This window comes from Chenopodium album, chromosome 22 (genome assembly GCF_948465745.1).
Source record: "Chenopodium album chromosome 22, dcCheAlbu1.1, whole genome shotgun sequence".
In the NCBI taxonomy this organism is placed as follows: Eukaryota; Viridiplantae; Streptophyta; class Magnoliopsida; order Caryophyllales; family Amaranthaceae; genus Chenopodium; species Chenopodium album.
The window spans coordinates 12,505,569-12,521,875 of record NC_137855.1 but is presented as its reverse complement, the minus strand read 5'-3'; the positions used below and the strand labels follow the sequence as shown (position 1 = coordinate 12,521,875).

General features: G+C 32.8%; 1 protein-coding gene across 1 annotated transcript; it reads left to right on the top strand.

Annotated features, from left to right (window-relative positions):
- The first annotated feature begins 868 nt into the window (after nt 1–868).
- LOC145604939 (uncharacterized) lies at nt 869–8,890 on the top strand. The gene is made up of 6 exons (XM_081660932.1): nt 869–1,211; nt 3,118–3,329; nt 6,115–6,432; nt 6,562–6,636; nt 6,926–7,000; nt 8,107–8,890. Exons 1-6 carry the CDS (start codon nt 998–1,000, stop codon nt 8,665–8,667), a joined length of 1,455 nt encoding a protein of 484 aa, XP_081517058.1. The 5' UTR covers nt 869–997; the 3' UTR covers nt 8,668–8,890.
- Nucleotides 8,891–16,307: the final 7,417 nt, after the last annotated feature.

The window sequence follows — 16,307 nt, the reverse complement described above, 5'->3', positions numbered from 1 at the left end:
GTTCCTTCCAATTCCTTTCATCTCTAATTTGTTATCCAAATGGAAGATATTCCCTTCCTCCATTGTCCTTCCCTTCTTTTCCCTCCATTTCCTTCAATCCAATCAGACTAAGGAGTTCGGTCATGGGTTACTCGAGGGGTTCGGTCATGGGTTACTTAGTCAGGGGTTACTCGGTCAGGGGTTACTTGATGGGTTCGGTCATGGATTACTCGAGGGGTTACTCGGTTAGGGGTTACTTGAGAGGTTACCAGGTCATGAGTAACCCTTGACCGAGTAACTAGAGTAACTCTGACCGAGTAACCCCTAACCGAGAAACTCGAGTAACCCCTGATCGAGAAACTTGAGTAATCCCGACAACTCGAGTAACCCCTGATGGAGAAACTTGAGTAACCCCGACTACTCGAGTAACCCCTGACCAAGAAACTTGAGTAACACATGTCGCACTATACAACAGACCGCATACAAAAAAAATGTGTTTCCTCAAAGGTGTAACCGTAATTCCACCCCAAATCAAGTAGCGATTTTTATCCCAAAAGTAGCGATTTTGCCCATATACTTTGTATTACTCCCTCTGTTTTTTTATATGCATCAGTTTGACCAGCACATTTGCCGAGACGTTACTTTGACCATCAATATCTTTAATTGTGCATTAGTAAAATTGTAACAAAATTATATTATGAAACTAGACATTATGACAAATCTAATGATATATTGTATTAATATTTATTTATTTATTTATTAGAGGTGAAAAAATTAAGTCAACCATGGTATATGAATAGTGCAATTGTCAAAGTGATACATATAAAAAAAAAAAAAAACGGAATTACAATTTTAACCCTTTTGATAAATGAATTAAATTTGGGTTTTAGACTTTTAGGAATGAAAATAGTCACTACACTCTAAAACCCTTATTTGAACCTCAATAACCACCATTGAAATCGCCAGAAAAAAGAGGAGTGTGAGAGAGTCAAGAGAACAGAGAGGAGGAGAGTTAAAAATGTGGTATATGTGCGTATTCTTCCATAGGTTGTTAGATTATCGTAAGCCTGAAGTTGAAGCTCTTGCTGAGCTTTTTGGAGCTTTTGCAGAGGACAACAATGGCGAAATCCACTCACTTGAGTGGAAACTACCAGATAACTTCCACCCTGATAACCCCTTCCATTTCGTCAATATCCCTTCTGAGGATATTGCTCGCAACATCGCCAAACGAAGTAAGCAGGAATTTATTTTTTATTTTTTTTTGGTGGGGTCTAAGCTATTGACAATTTTCTGGTTTTGATTTCATTTATTGGGTACTTTAGCTTTTCAAGAATTGAATTTTGTTCATGGGTTTGTTTTGTAGAGATTGTACTGATTTGTATGCTATTCAGTGTTTTTTGGAATATTGGTGCCATTTTGTTGATTGCAAGTGTGATAAAACTGGTTGTTAGATTATTGGCAATTGGGGAAAAACCCAAAATGAATGTCTAGTTACATAACAAACTTCTTATGTCCTTAGGATTTCGATTATGATTCTGTGGTTCTTGGAGTATTTTTCGCCGAAAATTAAGAAGCTCATGTCCTAAATTTCTAGATTGAAAGAAGTACTTTATATATGTTGGGTCCTTGGGGATAAATGTTTAGTATAGTATACAGCGAAGATTAGGTTGAATGTGATAGTGGGTATTGTCCATTTCATGTAGTAGATGAATTCTTTGATGATCAAGTCAAAACTAAACTGTGACAAACTTTGTTCATTATTGGATGATTAAAGTTTCTTGACCATTTAGAGAATATCATTTGAAATTTGTTGAGGAATTTTGTGCTTTTCAACATATCTATGCTATTACTTAAATCCGAGACAAAGAAATGCTATTTTGGCATATGTCGATGCCTTTTCTATAACAATCTCTCAAAAATGATCCTCACATTAAATATGTATCAATCAATTAAGACTCAAACCCACGACCTTTCACTTGAAAAGAATAGGAATTACCATCTAATATATGCAAATTTATTTGTTTTGTCCTAAGGTGAACAAAATTCAATGGGTAACATTGGATGGTAAGGAAGTGCCCATGAGCTATTGTTTTAAAGAACTTGGGTCGATTTTGTAAAAGATTGGAGAAATTGATCAAGATGTAACCCATTGGCTCAAAAGGAGAGCAACAACTAGGGTATTGTAAACATTGTAACCGTAGCATACCTTTAAAGTTAAAGAGGGAATTCTATCGGATGGTTATTAGACCACAGTTGCTATATGGGTTTGAATGTTGCATTTAGAAAGATCGTTATAGGAAGATGGCAGTAGCAGAGATGCTTATGTTTGAAATGGATGTGTGGGACCACCTTTAAGTATAAAATTAGAAATGAAGATATTAGAAGGAAAGTTAGAGCTGTGTACATTAAGGATAAAATAAGGGAGTGCTGATTGTGTTTGGTTTGGGCATGCTAGACGAAGGTTGGAAGACACATTGATAAGAAAAGTCAAGGTTTGGGATCAAGGGGATCTTAGAGAAGGGCAAGGGAAGACCAAAGATGACTTGTATGGAAGGAGTTGAGAAGGACATGAAGAAGTTGGGTTTGCAGGAGCATATGACTTTAGACAGAATGGAATAAGAGGAGAGGCTCATGGTTAGCGTGTACTAAGGATAAAATCTTGGTTCATGTAGCCAATTCCATATTGGAAATAAGACTGAAATTTGTTGTTGTTACATTCATAAACTATCATCAATTATATTTTTTTACCACTCATCAAAATGATAAAATCATTTGTCCCCACTTATTTATAATTGCATTAAATATACAACAAAAAAATCTTTTAATTTCATATTACATGCAATTACCCACACAGCCTATAGCTAGTTTTTCTATGAAGTGTGTGCCAATTGAAGTTATAACAAAGAAATTAAAAATGCAGTTACCTACCTATGACATTAATTATATGTGTTTGTACTTGCAAGTTGCAACATATTAGGAATACCATCAATACGTTTTTCTCTTCAAAGCAGTCTAACAGTTTTGTTAGGTGAAAGAAACGGTGTTGTAGTGTCAAATGTACTTGAATCTTTTGAGAATTTTCAGCTCTGTCAGTAACAGCTATGCTAGTTTTCACTTTTATCCACCAAAAATTTGCAGGCATACTTGTAAAAGGAATGTATGAGATATGGGGGGAAGGAACTAGCTATGATCTGCTAGAGGAGGCTGTGAATGCCTATCCTGATGATAGGAAGTTGCCATACTTGACGTCTGAAAATTCTTTCAAGATAAATATTGACAGCTTTGGCAAGACCTTTTCTACCCAAGAGCAGAAAGAACTCCTCCAGAAGCTAGCTTTCATTCCTTTTAAGGTATATTTTATTATAGTCATTCATGCTTATCATTTGTATATTAGGGCATTCAAGTGTAGTGTTATTTGTGCCTGCATTTCTTCTTTCAATGTCACAATGAAGTGTTAATAATGAAGTGAATTTAGGTGAATATCAATTTAGAATTGATATTGATAAAGGCTGCAATATATATTATCTTGTAATGTTGATATAAATCTTGTAATTGAAGTCATTCACCCCTTAGAATTTCAAAGACAAAACACTAAATTGTTTGTTCACTGATTGGCCTTTGACTTTTCATTTTGAAGAAATACATGGTCTATCAATTTATTCTCTGTGATAGCTATAAAAAAATATTATGGAATAGAAGTTTTTATCTATGTCCTTCATGTAATTCTAAGCTCTCTTCTGCTGGACTGGTAAATTAATGGAATGGCAGTGTCATAAACCTTTTAACACAATGACAAGATTTGCAACCCTTTCCCTGGAATAAGAAATTGAAAAATTTAGTAATCAATCAAATTGAGAAGGGTATAAATTTGCAAACTTCCCTATTTTAGAGAAGCTACAAAGTTAGTTTCCCAGATAGTCTGCAAATCTTTTAGAGGCATTCCAGGGTAAAGCCTGTAAGCATGAGTTGAAAATCTGATGTGGTTCCAAGTAAAAGGATTTGTCCCTCGAAAATAATTGATGAGAAGCATGATCTCGGAAATTTTATTGTTTTCATTTAACCATGGACTTCCATTATATGTTCCTCGAAAGTAATTGACGAGAAGCATGATCTCAAAACATTTGTTGTTCCTATTTTACCATAGGGTTCTCAAAATAGCTACAGAGCTGTCCTGTGTGCCTGCCATAGAATCTCTTCTTACGCCTCTTAGCACTCCTACTGGAAATTTGCAATTTTCTAAAATAGTATATGACTCAACCATGCCAGCCACACTACCCGTGAAACTGAGTAGCTATGTTGCAATGTTAAGTAATGGTGCTTGCATTGTCACCATTAAAACCACAGGACAAATGGTGTCATAGTTTTTGTGACCTACAAATTTGCAATCTGCCTTTCCTATTGAGAATATTTAAGGTTCTCTCCGAACTAAAGCGAGATACAAGGAAACAGACTTGAAAAATAATATTAGGCTGAAAGAGTTTCCCAATTCAAAGTCTTTGTAAATGTTCATATTGGAGCATAATGGTCTATTTATATGATCTCCTTGACTCCTTTCTTACCTTATGCTTCACCAAGTGAAAAAAGTAAAACGGAGACATACTCTATGATTTTGAGGCCACACTTTGCCATGACTTTAGTTTTATATTTTTTGATAGGCAGTTCTGCCCTTCTCAGTTATCAGAAAACTACTGATCTCATTTATACTGCCCTTTCCTGTTTTAGTTTACTCATTGTTCATTTCAATGCTTTTCTTTTTTTTTGAAACCATTTCAATGCTTTTCTCACACACCTCTTTGACCATGTTTTGTGATCTACATAAGGAAAAATAGAGTCATGTGAGATCTTGTTAGATTCACCTTGACATGTACTTTCAAAAATCAACTTTTTATTATTTTTACTTGTAGGCAACTAAAGATATTCTCGTCAAAAAAAATAAAAAAAAATAAAACCTAAAGATATTAATGGTCAATGTTGTGCATTGTCAAACATAAAAGTCAAACTAAGTTGGAGGTTCATTATTTCCCTTTTCTCATATGTAGCTTGCAGCCTTGCACATTTGGGTAGCTAGTGCTGATCTTAATTGTAAAAGTATCCCTTCTTAACCCTCACCCCCTTCCTGTTGACCAAACAAAGAGAGAATATACCCCTGCTCCAGGCAGTTACACCGATCAATATCAATTACTTGTACATATACTAGTTGTCATAGTTGCTCGTATCACTATCAAAAGATGATCCCCATTTTTACTTGGCCAGTGTAAGTTTCATGTTGAGGAATGACCGAACGATTAATATAGTTAAAAATTTCAGCTGTGCTTAGTAATGCACAATCATGTTTCTAGTGTTATTCAGCCTATATGAGTAATATGACTAAGACCATGCAATTTTGAGTAAATTCTTTGGTGGCTTTATCAGTTTATCCTAGTATCAGGTCCGTGTACCACATCTTGTGCTATGTATGCCATTATCAATGTAATCTTAGCAGTATAGAAATTATTTTGTAATTTTGATAGGAAGTTTTCAGGATTTCTGTATTGCTGTTTGGAATTTATAAGTCCATTTGTTTAGATACTATTTCTAACTTTATCAGTGGTTATTGACCCCCCACCTAGACGGGAAATGAAGTGCTGAAAACCCCCTTTCAAACTTCTTATGTTTTAGTTGATTTTTTGTTGGCATTTGTACCCAAGGGTGCACTGGTATGTAGAGTGGAGGAGTGGGACCGTGGAGGGGTTAAACGAGGGAGAGGGAAACCGAAAATGACTTGGTTAGAAGGAGTGAGGAAGGATATGAAATATATGGTTTTGCATGAGAATGAGGCATTTGATAGTATGGGATGGAGGAAGATTTTTGTCGATGACTAGATGGATTTATCGCTTTTTGTTCATGTAGCCGACCCCACTTATGAGATGAAGGCTCTGATTGATTGATTTGTTCCGGCACATTGTTACAGTTCTTTGCTCACTAACATCCATATTTATTTTTTTTTAAAAAAATATAGATTATCTGATATATTTTGTGCCCTAATAATTCTATGTAAGATTTAATTTTGTCGCTATCTTCTGGTCTTTTAATATAATCCTTAGAGATAGCTGATTTTTAAGATGTACCACTTTAGATGTTGAATTTCTATTTCAGGGTCGAGTGGATCTTCGAAATCCAGATCATAATTTTTGGTTCATAGAGATTGATAAATACGAAGCTAATAATGGTCTGCCACCTATTGTTGAAAAGAGAATCTTCTTTGGGCGAGAGATTGGTGCAGCAGACAGAAAACTCTTGCCTACATATCAGCTAAAAAGCAGAGTTTACATAGGACCAACTGCAATGGATGCTGAAATGGCATTTCTAATGGCCAACCAAGGACTTGCTGCCCCTGGGAAGCTTGTTTATGATCCATTTGTTGGCACTGGGAGTGTTCTAGTTGCTGCTGCACATTTTGGTGCAATGACAATGGTTGGTCCTTTTTGCACTTGAGAGTTTTTTTTTTTTTTTATTTTTTATTTCTCTTCTTTGGGTAGCAGTTTTTTTTTCTCTGTTACGTATATTATGGCTATCTGGCAAGGACACTGATGTAAATTTTAGGGTGCAGACATAGATATAAGGGTGGTTCGTGATGGACGAGGACCTGACCGTAATGTTTGGAGTAATTTTAAGCAGGTAATCACAACTTCCTATTCTTAAAGTTACTAGAAAAATATTTGGACATGTCAAAGATAACCAGCAGTAGTCATTTTTTTGCATGCATCAAAAGATCTCGTGCTCACTGTTCAAAATGTTTAAGTTACCATTGTATTTGGCAAGCTAGAATTTGAAGCCACGTGATTGTTTATTCGATCTAAATCTCTCTTTATGCTTTTTATTTTTATATAAAATCTAAAGGTAGTTTGAGTCCTGCTTTCTGTGCTGGCACTTTTTTTTATGACTATGATTCATGTAATTTATGCAGTATGGCTTGCAAGAACCGATATCCCTTTTGAGGGCCGATAATAACCTTCCTCCATGGCGTGCTGGACTTAAAGAGGTACTTTCTTACTCTTATATGATGTGCATTATATCAGTGTGAACACTCGGACATGTACAGATATATAAAACCTGATAATTTAATGTTATTGATTGGAATTTCTAGCTCTAGCCTACATTAGATTTTGGGCTATTGTACTGTTTGTATTAGCATGATGAGCATGTTATGTCAGTAATCATAAAGCCAATGTCTTTTTTCTCCAGTCTTTCTATTGTCTTGAATTGGTATACAACTGATCATGGCTGATGTTTGTTTTCTGGCTGAGAAATAGCCTCCGCAATGACCCTAGTATCTTGCTGCCAGTTCAATATTTATGTCATGAAGCAGCTAATGTGAATATTTATCTCCATATTCCTCTTGAAATTCTTGATCAGGGTAAAGTGAACATTTGCTTAAATTTTGATGCATTAGTAATTGCCAGGGTCATAAGTGGTAACCTTATTTTCTTAGCATGTTGATTGCTTTTCTAGGCGGCTCTCAAAGGGTAAATATAAACCCTTGTGGACATCTTTGACATACTGTGTATGGAAGTTTAATCTGTTTGTCAAGCTGTGAATACATTTCAAAAGCTGAATATGTCAATGCTCAATAGTATACAGTACCTGATGATGCCCTAACAAAGTACTTATTCTTTTCCATCAATCTGTGAAGATAAAAGTTTGTTCCTCTTTTGATAAAAAATGTGTAAACGTATCCCATGACGATATGAGGAATGGTGTTGCACTGTTACCTGCTTTGCTAATTTTTCTGCAAGCTACAACTTAAAATACTGATTGGTACAGTGGTACACTTTTGGACTATTTTAACACATTTAGGTAGCAAATTGCTTTCATGTACCCTTTCTGCATGGCAAAGTGTACTACAAATTAGGTAACATAAGGATTTATGGAATTTGACCCTATTCTAGAACAAGAATGAAAGGGAGGGAAAAGGGATGAAGAGACTTTGAGAAATTTTTCCAAGCATGCCTTTTATCTTCACATTATATTGTTGCCTAAAAGTAAAAGGAGTATAGCTCATAGTTTTGTCCTATTTGCTCCCCACCCTTCAATTTGATATTTTTTTTGGCATTTCCAAATAATCTGATGCTTTGGCTCCTTTGCAAGATGTTTGATGCAATAATTTGTGATCCACCTTATGGCGTTCGTGCTGGGGGACGTAAATCTGGTGGTAGAAAGTTGCTCAAGGGTGTGGTGGGCCCTTACACAGTTCCTGACGACAAAAGAGCGGGCCACATACCATCGACTGCAGCATATAGCTTGGTTGAATGTGTCCATGATCTGCTTGATCTAGCTGCTAGGATGCTTGTAATGGGCGGAAGGCTTGTTTACTTCTATCCTGTGCTAAGAGAGGAGGATTCACCTGATCCCACTTTTCCAGAACATCCATGTTTCAAACTGGTTGCTGTCTCTGAGCAAATACTTAGTTTTCGTTACAGCAGGGTATTATTGACGATGGTGAAGGTAGAATCATATACTGAAAAAATTGCTGACGCTGCAAAAGTTATGCATTTAGATTTTAAGGCAAACCATTTGAAGTGGTTAGATGAAGGCAACCTTCATTCTGCTGTCTTTGCTCCAGCTCCAACTAGCTACAAGCAGGGAGAAAATGGGGAATCAAATTTCTCCAAAGAATCGAAGCCCAAATATCGAGGGAAATATGTTTAGGGTACATGATATTAGGTGTATCTCAGATGTTGTAGCCCACTTCTGACCTGCATGGTTGCTTTTAAAGATTCTATTTTTACCTGACCTGTTCATCTGTATTCTGTATTTTTGTTAGCTTTGGGAGTGAATGAACTTAACTTTAGCTCATACTTTAGTGTTAAGGGTGCTGCTAATAGACATGAGACGTGTGTACTTTGATGCTGTACTTGCAAGTAATAGCCACCATTTTTGTGAATTATAACTTTGTATTTCATCTTCCTGTGTTTTCATTGACATTACTTCGATGTCCGCCTTGGGGATATTTGATTGCATATTAAGGGCCTGTTCTCATTGACTGAGCTGAGCTGAACTGAACTGAATATTTTATAAGAGAAGGAAATTAGGAGCTGAACTGAACTGAATTTCAAAGTAAGAGAACAAGCCCTAAGTATGGTTTGGATTCATTAAAATTCATACTACGTATTAAGTATGGGTTTCTAGGCTAGTTGTAAAGTATGTGTGAAAAATGAAATGCAAAGATTAAATATTTAGGATGAAATTATTTATGATTCTCTAAAAAAATTTTCTCACATTTATTACTTTATATATGCTATGCAATATTCATATACTATCACTTTTATTTATCTTTTAATTTCCAACAAACCCACTTGCGCAATATTTCACCATATCTAACTCAATGGCATAAAACTTCATGTTGGTCAAAGTGAATAATTAAAAAAGACCGAGGGATTAAGTTAAAAATTTTCAATTAAGTTACTTGGGGCCTGTTCTCATACGTTTATTTTCCGTTCAGTTCAGTTCAGTTCAGCTTAGCTCTATTCATTTCAGTTCAGCTTAGCTCTAATCAGTTCAGTTCAGTTCAGTTCAACTCTAATCAGTTCAGTTTAGTTTATGTCTAATGATATTGCTAATGATATAAAGCCAAATTTCATTCTTTTAAGCTCTTACTACAAAGACGATAATAATAATAATAATAATAATAACAATAATAACAATAACAATAACAATAACAATAATAATAATAATAATAATAATAACAACAACAACAACAACAACAACAACAACAACAACAACAACAACAACAACAATAACAATAATAATAACAATAATAATAATAAATTAATAATTATAATAATAATAATAATAATAATAATAATCAATAAATAATAATAATAATCAATAAATAACAATAATAATAATAATAATAATTAATAATTAATAATTAATAATTAATAATAATAATAATCAATAAATAATAATAATAATCAATAAATAATAATAATAATAATAATAATAAATAAATAAATAATAATCAATAAATAATAATAATAATAGCATATTTTTCTTAAATATTTTAATATGTATATTTGTATATACACATATGTATAATAATAAATAATCAAAGATCACTAATCAGTAGTTAAAAATCACTAATTAATAAGTTCATTTCAGTTCAGTTCAGTTCAGAAAAATTGAAACTAATAATCCAACTTTTGCTCCCCCAACTAATTCCATGAAGTAGTCCCTAAAAATCCACACTTTTTACCCCTAAATGCTTTTGCCTATTGATAAACAAAGGTGATAAAACGGGGCTTTCTCGACATGTAGGGACTAACATTAATAATTCGTATTAGTGAGAATGTTATAGTATAAGCCAAAATCAATTAAATAAAAAAAATAAAAATAAAAAACTTTTTCTTTACTTGTTTGGTTGACCCTACTTAAAACTTTAAGTTAGGGTCGAGAAAACCTTGACCCATGACCCAAAATGACCTATGACCCGGAGTTACTTGACCTAAATCTGACTCGAGTGACTAGTATAAGTACGTGCGAATTGTACAACATTTAAAGTGAGATACTTAAATAATTATTGATGAATATGAGTATATAATATAATTTAATTTAATCTTATCTAATATATAAATAAAGTAGGCATTTTTCGGAAGCATTCGGCACGCCACATAAGCAAATGTATTATTTTGACCAATTGAAAATTAGATTTGTATTTTATTTTAGATTTAAAAAAATTCACTCGCCACATAAGCAAAAGTGACAAATGAGATTTAAGAAATTTTCCAAGTAGATAAAAATAATGAATAGTAATTTATTACGAGTTAATTTATATATAAAAAAAACTAAACAATATCTTTTTTAAAGAGCTAAAATTATCTTTAGATATTAAAATTTATATTATTTTGAAAAAAATGTAATTGAATTGAAATTCTTGAATGCAATGAACAACAGTGATCAAGTCAGTCAAAGGATAGTGGAAGGTCAATCATGCTTTTCATCGTGTATACAATTTGAAAAAAGTTAGCTTCACATAGTTTATTTTCTTTCTATGTATAGATTTTAATAGATTTATTACTCCATATTCAATGTATAGATTTCTTTCATATATATGTAGTAAAAGAAATCTTTCTAGCTTCACATCTACATATTTTAATAGATTTATTACTCCATATTCAATGTTGTTTTTGAAACGATATTCATTGTAATTATTTATTAAGATAGTCACAATTATTTTTTCCCTACAGTTTAATAAAATGAAAAAAATGATATTATGTTGGACTATTTAATGCGTCAAAAGATTTTGGACTAATTTAGGGACGAAGGGAGTATATAGTGATTTCTATATAGAAAATATAAATCAAAAATTTTGTAAATGGGTTAATGTATATTAAATTGAGATTATATTCTTAAAAATATTCCATCAAAATTAACATAGTTATTACTTGCATATCAACATAAAATAAACAAAAAGGTAAATATTGTTGCTCATATATACTGTTGACAAAAACAAATTTTTTTCAAAATAACTTTTTTTTTTTTTTGAAAGATTTTTTCAAAATAACTTCCTTAAGTAAAATTTCTTAAAAAAATTATTAAAAAAAAGTTAAAGACACACCAGAAATTGACATGTGTCATTGCTGGTGTGTCTTTTAATATATAAACTAGGTAATGCCCGAGCCATGCTCTTATTTTTCATTTGATATATGGCTGAATTATCTTTATGCATTATATAGAAAATTAATTTTGTTTGATGATTTTTCTTTTTTAAAGATGTATGATGTATGATGCATCATTTAATAAGTATCAGAATTAACTCATATTTTCCCGTTCAAAAAAAAAAAGAATTAACTCACATTTTGTTTTTTATTCAGTCAAAAATTCAAAATTCAAAATTGAATATGGGACAAATAATGAGATAAGAATAAATTCAAGTTTTTTTTAAAATAAAATAAGATTATAAAAAAAAAAAAAAAAAAACAAAAACCAAAAATTCCTAAGTTTTTGGGCGGGAAAATATTTTATGAGAAATTGACGTGTAATCTTGGGATATTTTTGGTGACTACTTTAGTATATAGTATAAATATATTTTTGATTGATTGATTGATTGCAAAATCATTCTATAGCTATCAATTGAATCTCATTATTCTCATTAAAGTGATGTTTTGATTAGTTCGTAAGAGTAATTATTTCCTATAGATTTTTGATTGATGTTTGCTTATCTCATTATATTTAATCACTTGTTTTTCAATCAAGACTTTTTTTTTTTGTTTTTTTTTTTTTGAAATTGAGTATTGCCCAAGTTATTAATATCATAATTCAAATTTCATATTAATTTATGTAAGAATGACATGTAATATGTAATAACGTAGTGGTTAAAATGTAAGTTTTTGAACTTGAGGCTATATATGGGTTACTACAAATTTACAAATTAATTTACAACTATTGCCAAAACAAAGTATTCACATACCATGCTCAAATCACATGAAAAATTACTTAACCAATTTTTAAGGTCTTTGGGTAAATGAAGAACTATGTTTGGTGTTTTGAGGGTCATAATAATAATTTTTAGCCATCAGATGGATTATAATTAATTATTTATGAGTATCTACAAAGGTGTTGTATAGATTGGGTTGCATGGACCTCCGCCTCGTAATACATATCTATCCAAACTCTCAACCACGTGGTATTCCTCCTGTATATCATAAGTACCACAACAGTAACATCATTATTCCAGCAATGGGATGTAGTATTATCTCAGTGATATTTGTCCTAATTGAAGCTATATATGTATAGGGTTGAGATCCAATGAAAAGGATCTTAAAATGAGAAGAATGAGAAGGAATCTTGACCATGTATTTAATCCAACGATCAAATTTTATCTTTGTAAACTTATGCCCATATAGTCTAAAAAATTTGCACAATTAATTAAAAAATTATGCACTTTTTATTTTCCAGTTTTGTATGATATTTTTAAACTTTTTTTCTCCTCCCCGACATCTCTCTTCTATATATTCATATACACTCTTTTGTTTTTCTTTCTTTCTCCTAAAAATTATGCACATTTGACTTAAAATTTATGCACATTTGACTAAAAATTTATGCACATTTGACTAAAAATTTATGCACATTCATTTTTCACTTTCCTTTTTCATTGTTTTTCCTCTTCTTTGTGTTGAATTCATTTATATAATTATGCATGTTTGACCCAAAATTTATGCACGTTTTGAACAAAATTTGTGCACAATTGTATAAAAATATATGCAAATTAAGCTTTAAAATATAATTATTGCTCATTTAGTTAAAAATTTATGCACATTTATTACTTATATATTTATGCACATTTACATGAAAAAAATGCACAAATAACTTAAATATTATGCAAATTTATTTTCAAGTTTTCCCCAGTGTCACTCTTTTCCACGCCAGACATTTTTACTCCATCAAGCTTCTTTCAAACTTTCTTTCTTCCATATCCATTTCCTATGTGTAATTACAGAGAAGGACAAGAAATTGCTCACCACATTTAGAGTTACAAAATAAGTTAACACTTAAGAGATTAAAAGTCTAAGAATTGCAACAAAGAAAACTACGAAAAACAAAAAATTTGAAAGATATGATCAGGGAGGGAAGAGAGAGAAAAAGAAATTGAGAAATTTTTTCTATATCATTGAATCTTCTTTCAAACTTGGGAGAAAAAAATGAAAAAGTAATTAATTTGGAGGAAAGAGAAAGAGAGGTACAGGGGAAAGAGAAAAGGAATTGGGGAAAAGAAGTTTTTATATTATTTACATATTTGCCATTAATGAGGCATGTAATGAGGGCCATTAGATCATTCTATTTGAATGAATGAGATTCCTTCTCATTCTTCTCATTATAAGGCCCTTCTCATTTGACCATATATATATATATATATATATATATATATATATATATATATATATATATATATATATATAATATGAATTTGTTTGTACGAATTTTCAGTCATTATAAAAGTTTATATAAATATTTTTATTAATGATTTAAGATAATAAATACATTTACTTGCGGCTAAAAATTAGTTAAATTTTATTTGAAGCTCGTGAACTTATTTTATTAGTTAAATTTTATTTGAATCTAGTGGATTTAGTTAAACCTAGTGGACTTAATACAACAATAAGTGTCGGATTCAGCTTTTTCTATGCAGCTATTCGTTACTAGGGGTGTTTAAATCCGGGTACCCGGGTTTTCGGGTACCCGAAAAGCGAGAACTCGGATCTTCGGGTAGTTTGAAAGTCGGCCCATGTCCCGACCCAAGAAAACCGAGTACCCGAAACTCGGGTACCCAATTGTCTCGGGTCGGGTCATAGGGTACCCGAATTTGGTATGATAGTAATTTGATACCCAAAATGTGAAAAATATCAAACAATTTATTAACCAAACTTCACACAATTAGAAGAATTTAATTACAACTAAAATGCAAATAAATAATCAATAACACAAACCAATTAAAATTTACAAAGAATTGGAAGAATTGAAATATTTGTATTTACATTTTTTTCATCTAACCCTTAAAAACACTCAGATCTCACCTTCACTGCTACTATTCAACTAACACTCCCTAAATTTCTTATCCTCTCCTTCCATTAATCGCCGCCATGGAAGAAGACGATGATGGGGAGTGAAACGACGTTGGATTTGTGAGGGATAAAGAGGCGAAACCAGAGATTGTTAGAAGGGTCGTCGAAAACTATGACTTGGGTTGAGACGAAGTTGCGAGGGTGGGATTGGGTGTGACGTCGCAATCTAGAAGGTTCATGAGGGTGCAGTTGATTGTGCCGGTGTCGGTGACGAAGTTGCGGATGATGTCGATGACGAAGTTGAGAGCTGTGATGGTCCATTGCAGATTTTGATTTGAAGGGTAATGAGAGAGAGAAAGAGGGAGGAGGAAGAGTACTAGAAGCTAAGGTTGCGTTTTGTTTATTTGAGTGAGTTAAAAAAAAAACCCTAAGAGGCTGAGTGAGTTAGTGGGCTTGGGCTATGTTGAGGGAAGGATTTTTTTTTTATCTGTTTATTACCGGGTATCCGGGTACCCGAGAAAAATAATTTGTGTCCCATGCCCCGACCCGAGAACTGACTATTTTGGCGGGTCGGGTACCCGTCCCGAAAAAAAAAGTTTTTTCCCCAAATTTCCCATCAGGAATTTGCCGGGTCGTCGGGAAATCGGGTCGGGTTTTTTTGAACACCCCTATTCGTCGCCCATCTAAAGATTGGATATTATTTGAGCTCACCATTACTTATAATGCAACCATTTTGTCCGGTAAGATTTTAGGCCAAAAATAACTTTTTCTTTTTGTTTAATATAGAAAATAGATCAAATAACTAATCGATTAATTTATTTTTAAAGGGTATTACTTCTAGTTATATCACGGTTTTGAACATGTGATAGAGCAAAATACAAATCTTTTTTGTATCTGTATTTACCCCAATCAGTCTGACTGTTGTGGATGTCGTTACTCTCTTCATTCTCTCGAATTAACAGTCTTTACTTGGGACGAAGGTATATAAATGTCAATGGCGAATCTAGCATTTTCTTATAAATAATATTCATAAATTAATATATTACGTGAAATTATATATATACACAGGGATAAACACTTTCTCGAAAACCCTAATCCATTCAATATGGATGGATTCCGACAATCTAATACATTTTTTGTGAATAACGAAGACCATGTAATCGAATTACTCGGAAGTGTTTTCACTGAAAACTCCGGGGAATTCATGTTGTTGTTCTCATCTGGAATTCCATCAAAGGAGAAAACCCAGCTACTCGAAGTCGCTCGAGATTGTATTCATTGGGGTAGTGTGGAGGAATTGAACAACAACTCTGCAAAATCCGGCATCGTTCGCATTTCTTATTTGGTTCGTCTGATATTCCACCTTCTTTTTCGCCCGTTCCTCCTCTTTCGATTGTTCCTCCTTTTCCTGCCCTTCCTCCTCTTCCAGCCTTCCCATCCCCTTCTCATTCTCCGTTACAACTAGCTAAACTAATCCAAATTGAAGGGTTTTTGCCGCCGGATGTCTCCTCGGATCTGTCAATAAAGTTCAATTTCGACCTCAGTTTCAACCTCACCTTAAATTTGTGGTTGTTGAGGTATTCAAACAGACAGAGGAGAACAGGATAGTAGTAGCAGTGGTTATTGAGGTATTCAAACAGAAACTAATAATTTAATTACAAAAAAATCTTTATACCCTAGACCAATAAATGAAAAAATATTAAAAATAAAAAAGTGCATGACAAGGGCATGGGAACATGAACAAAGTCATTCTAATAAGCTATTAACCAATTAAAAAAGAGATTCACA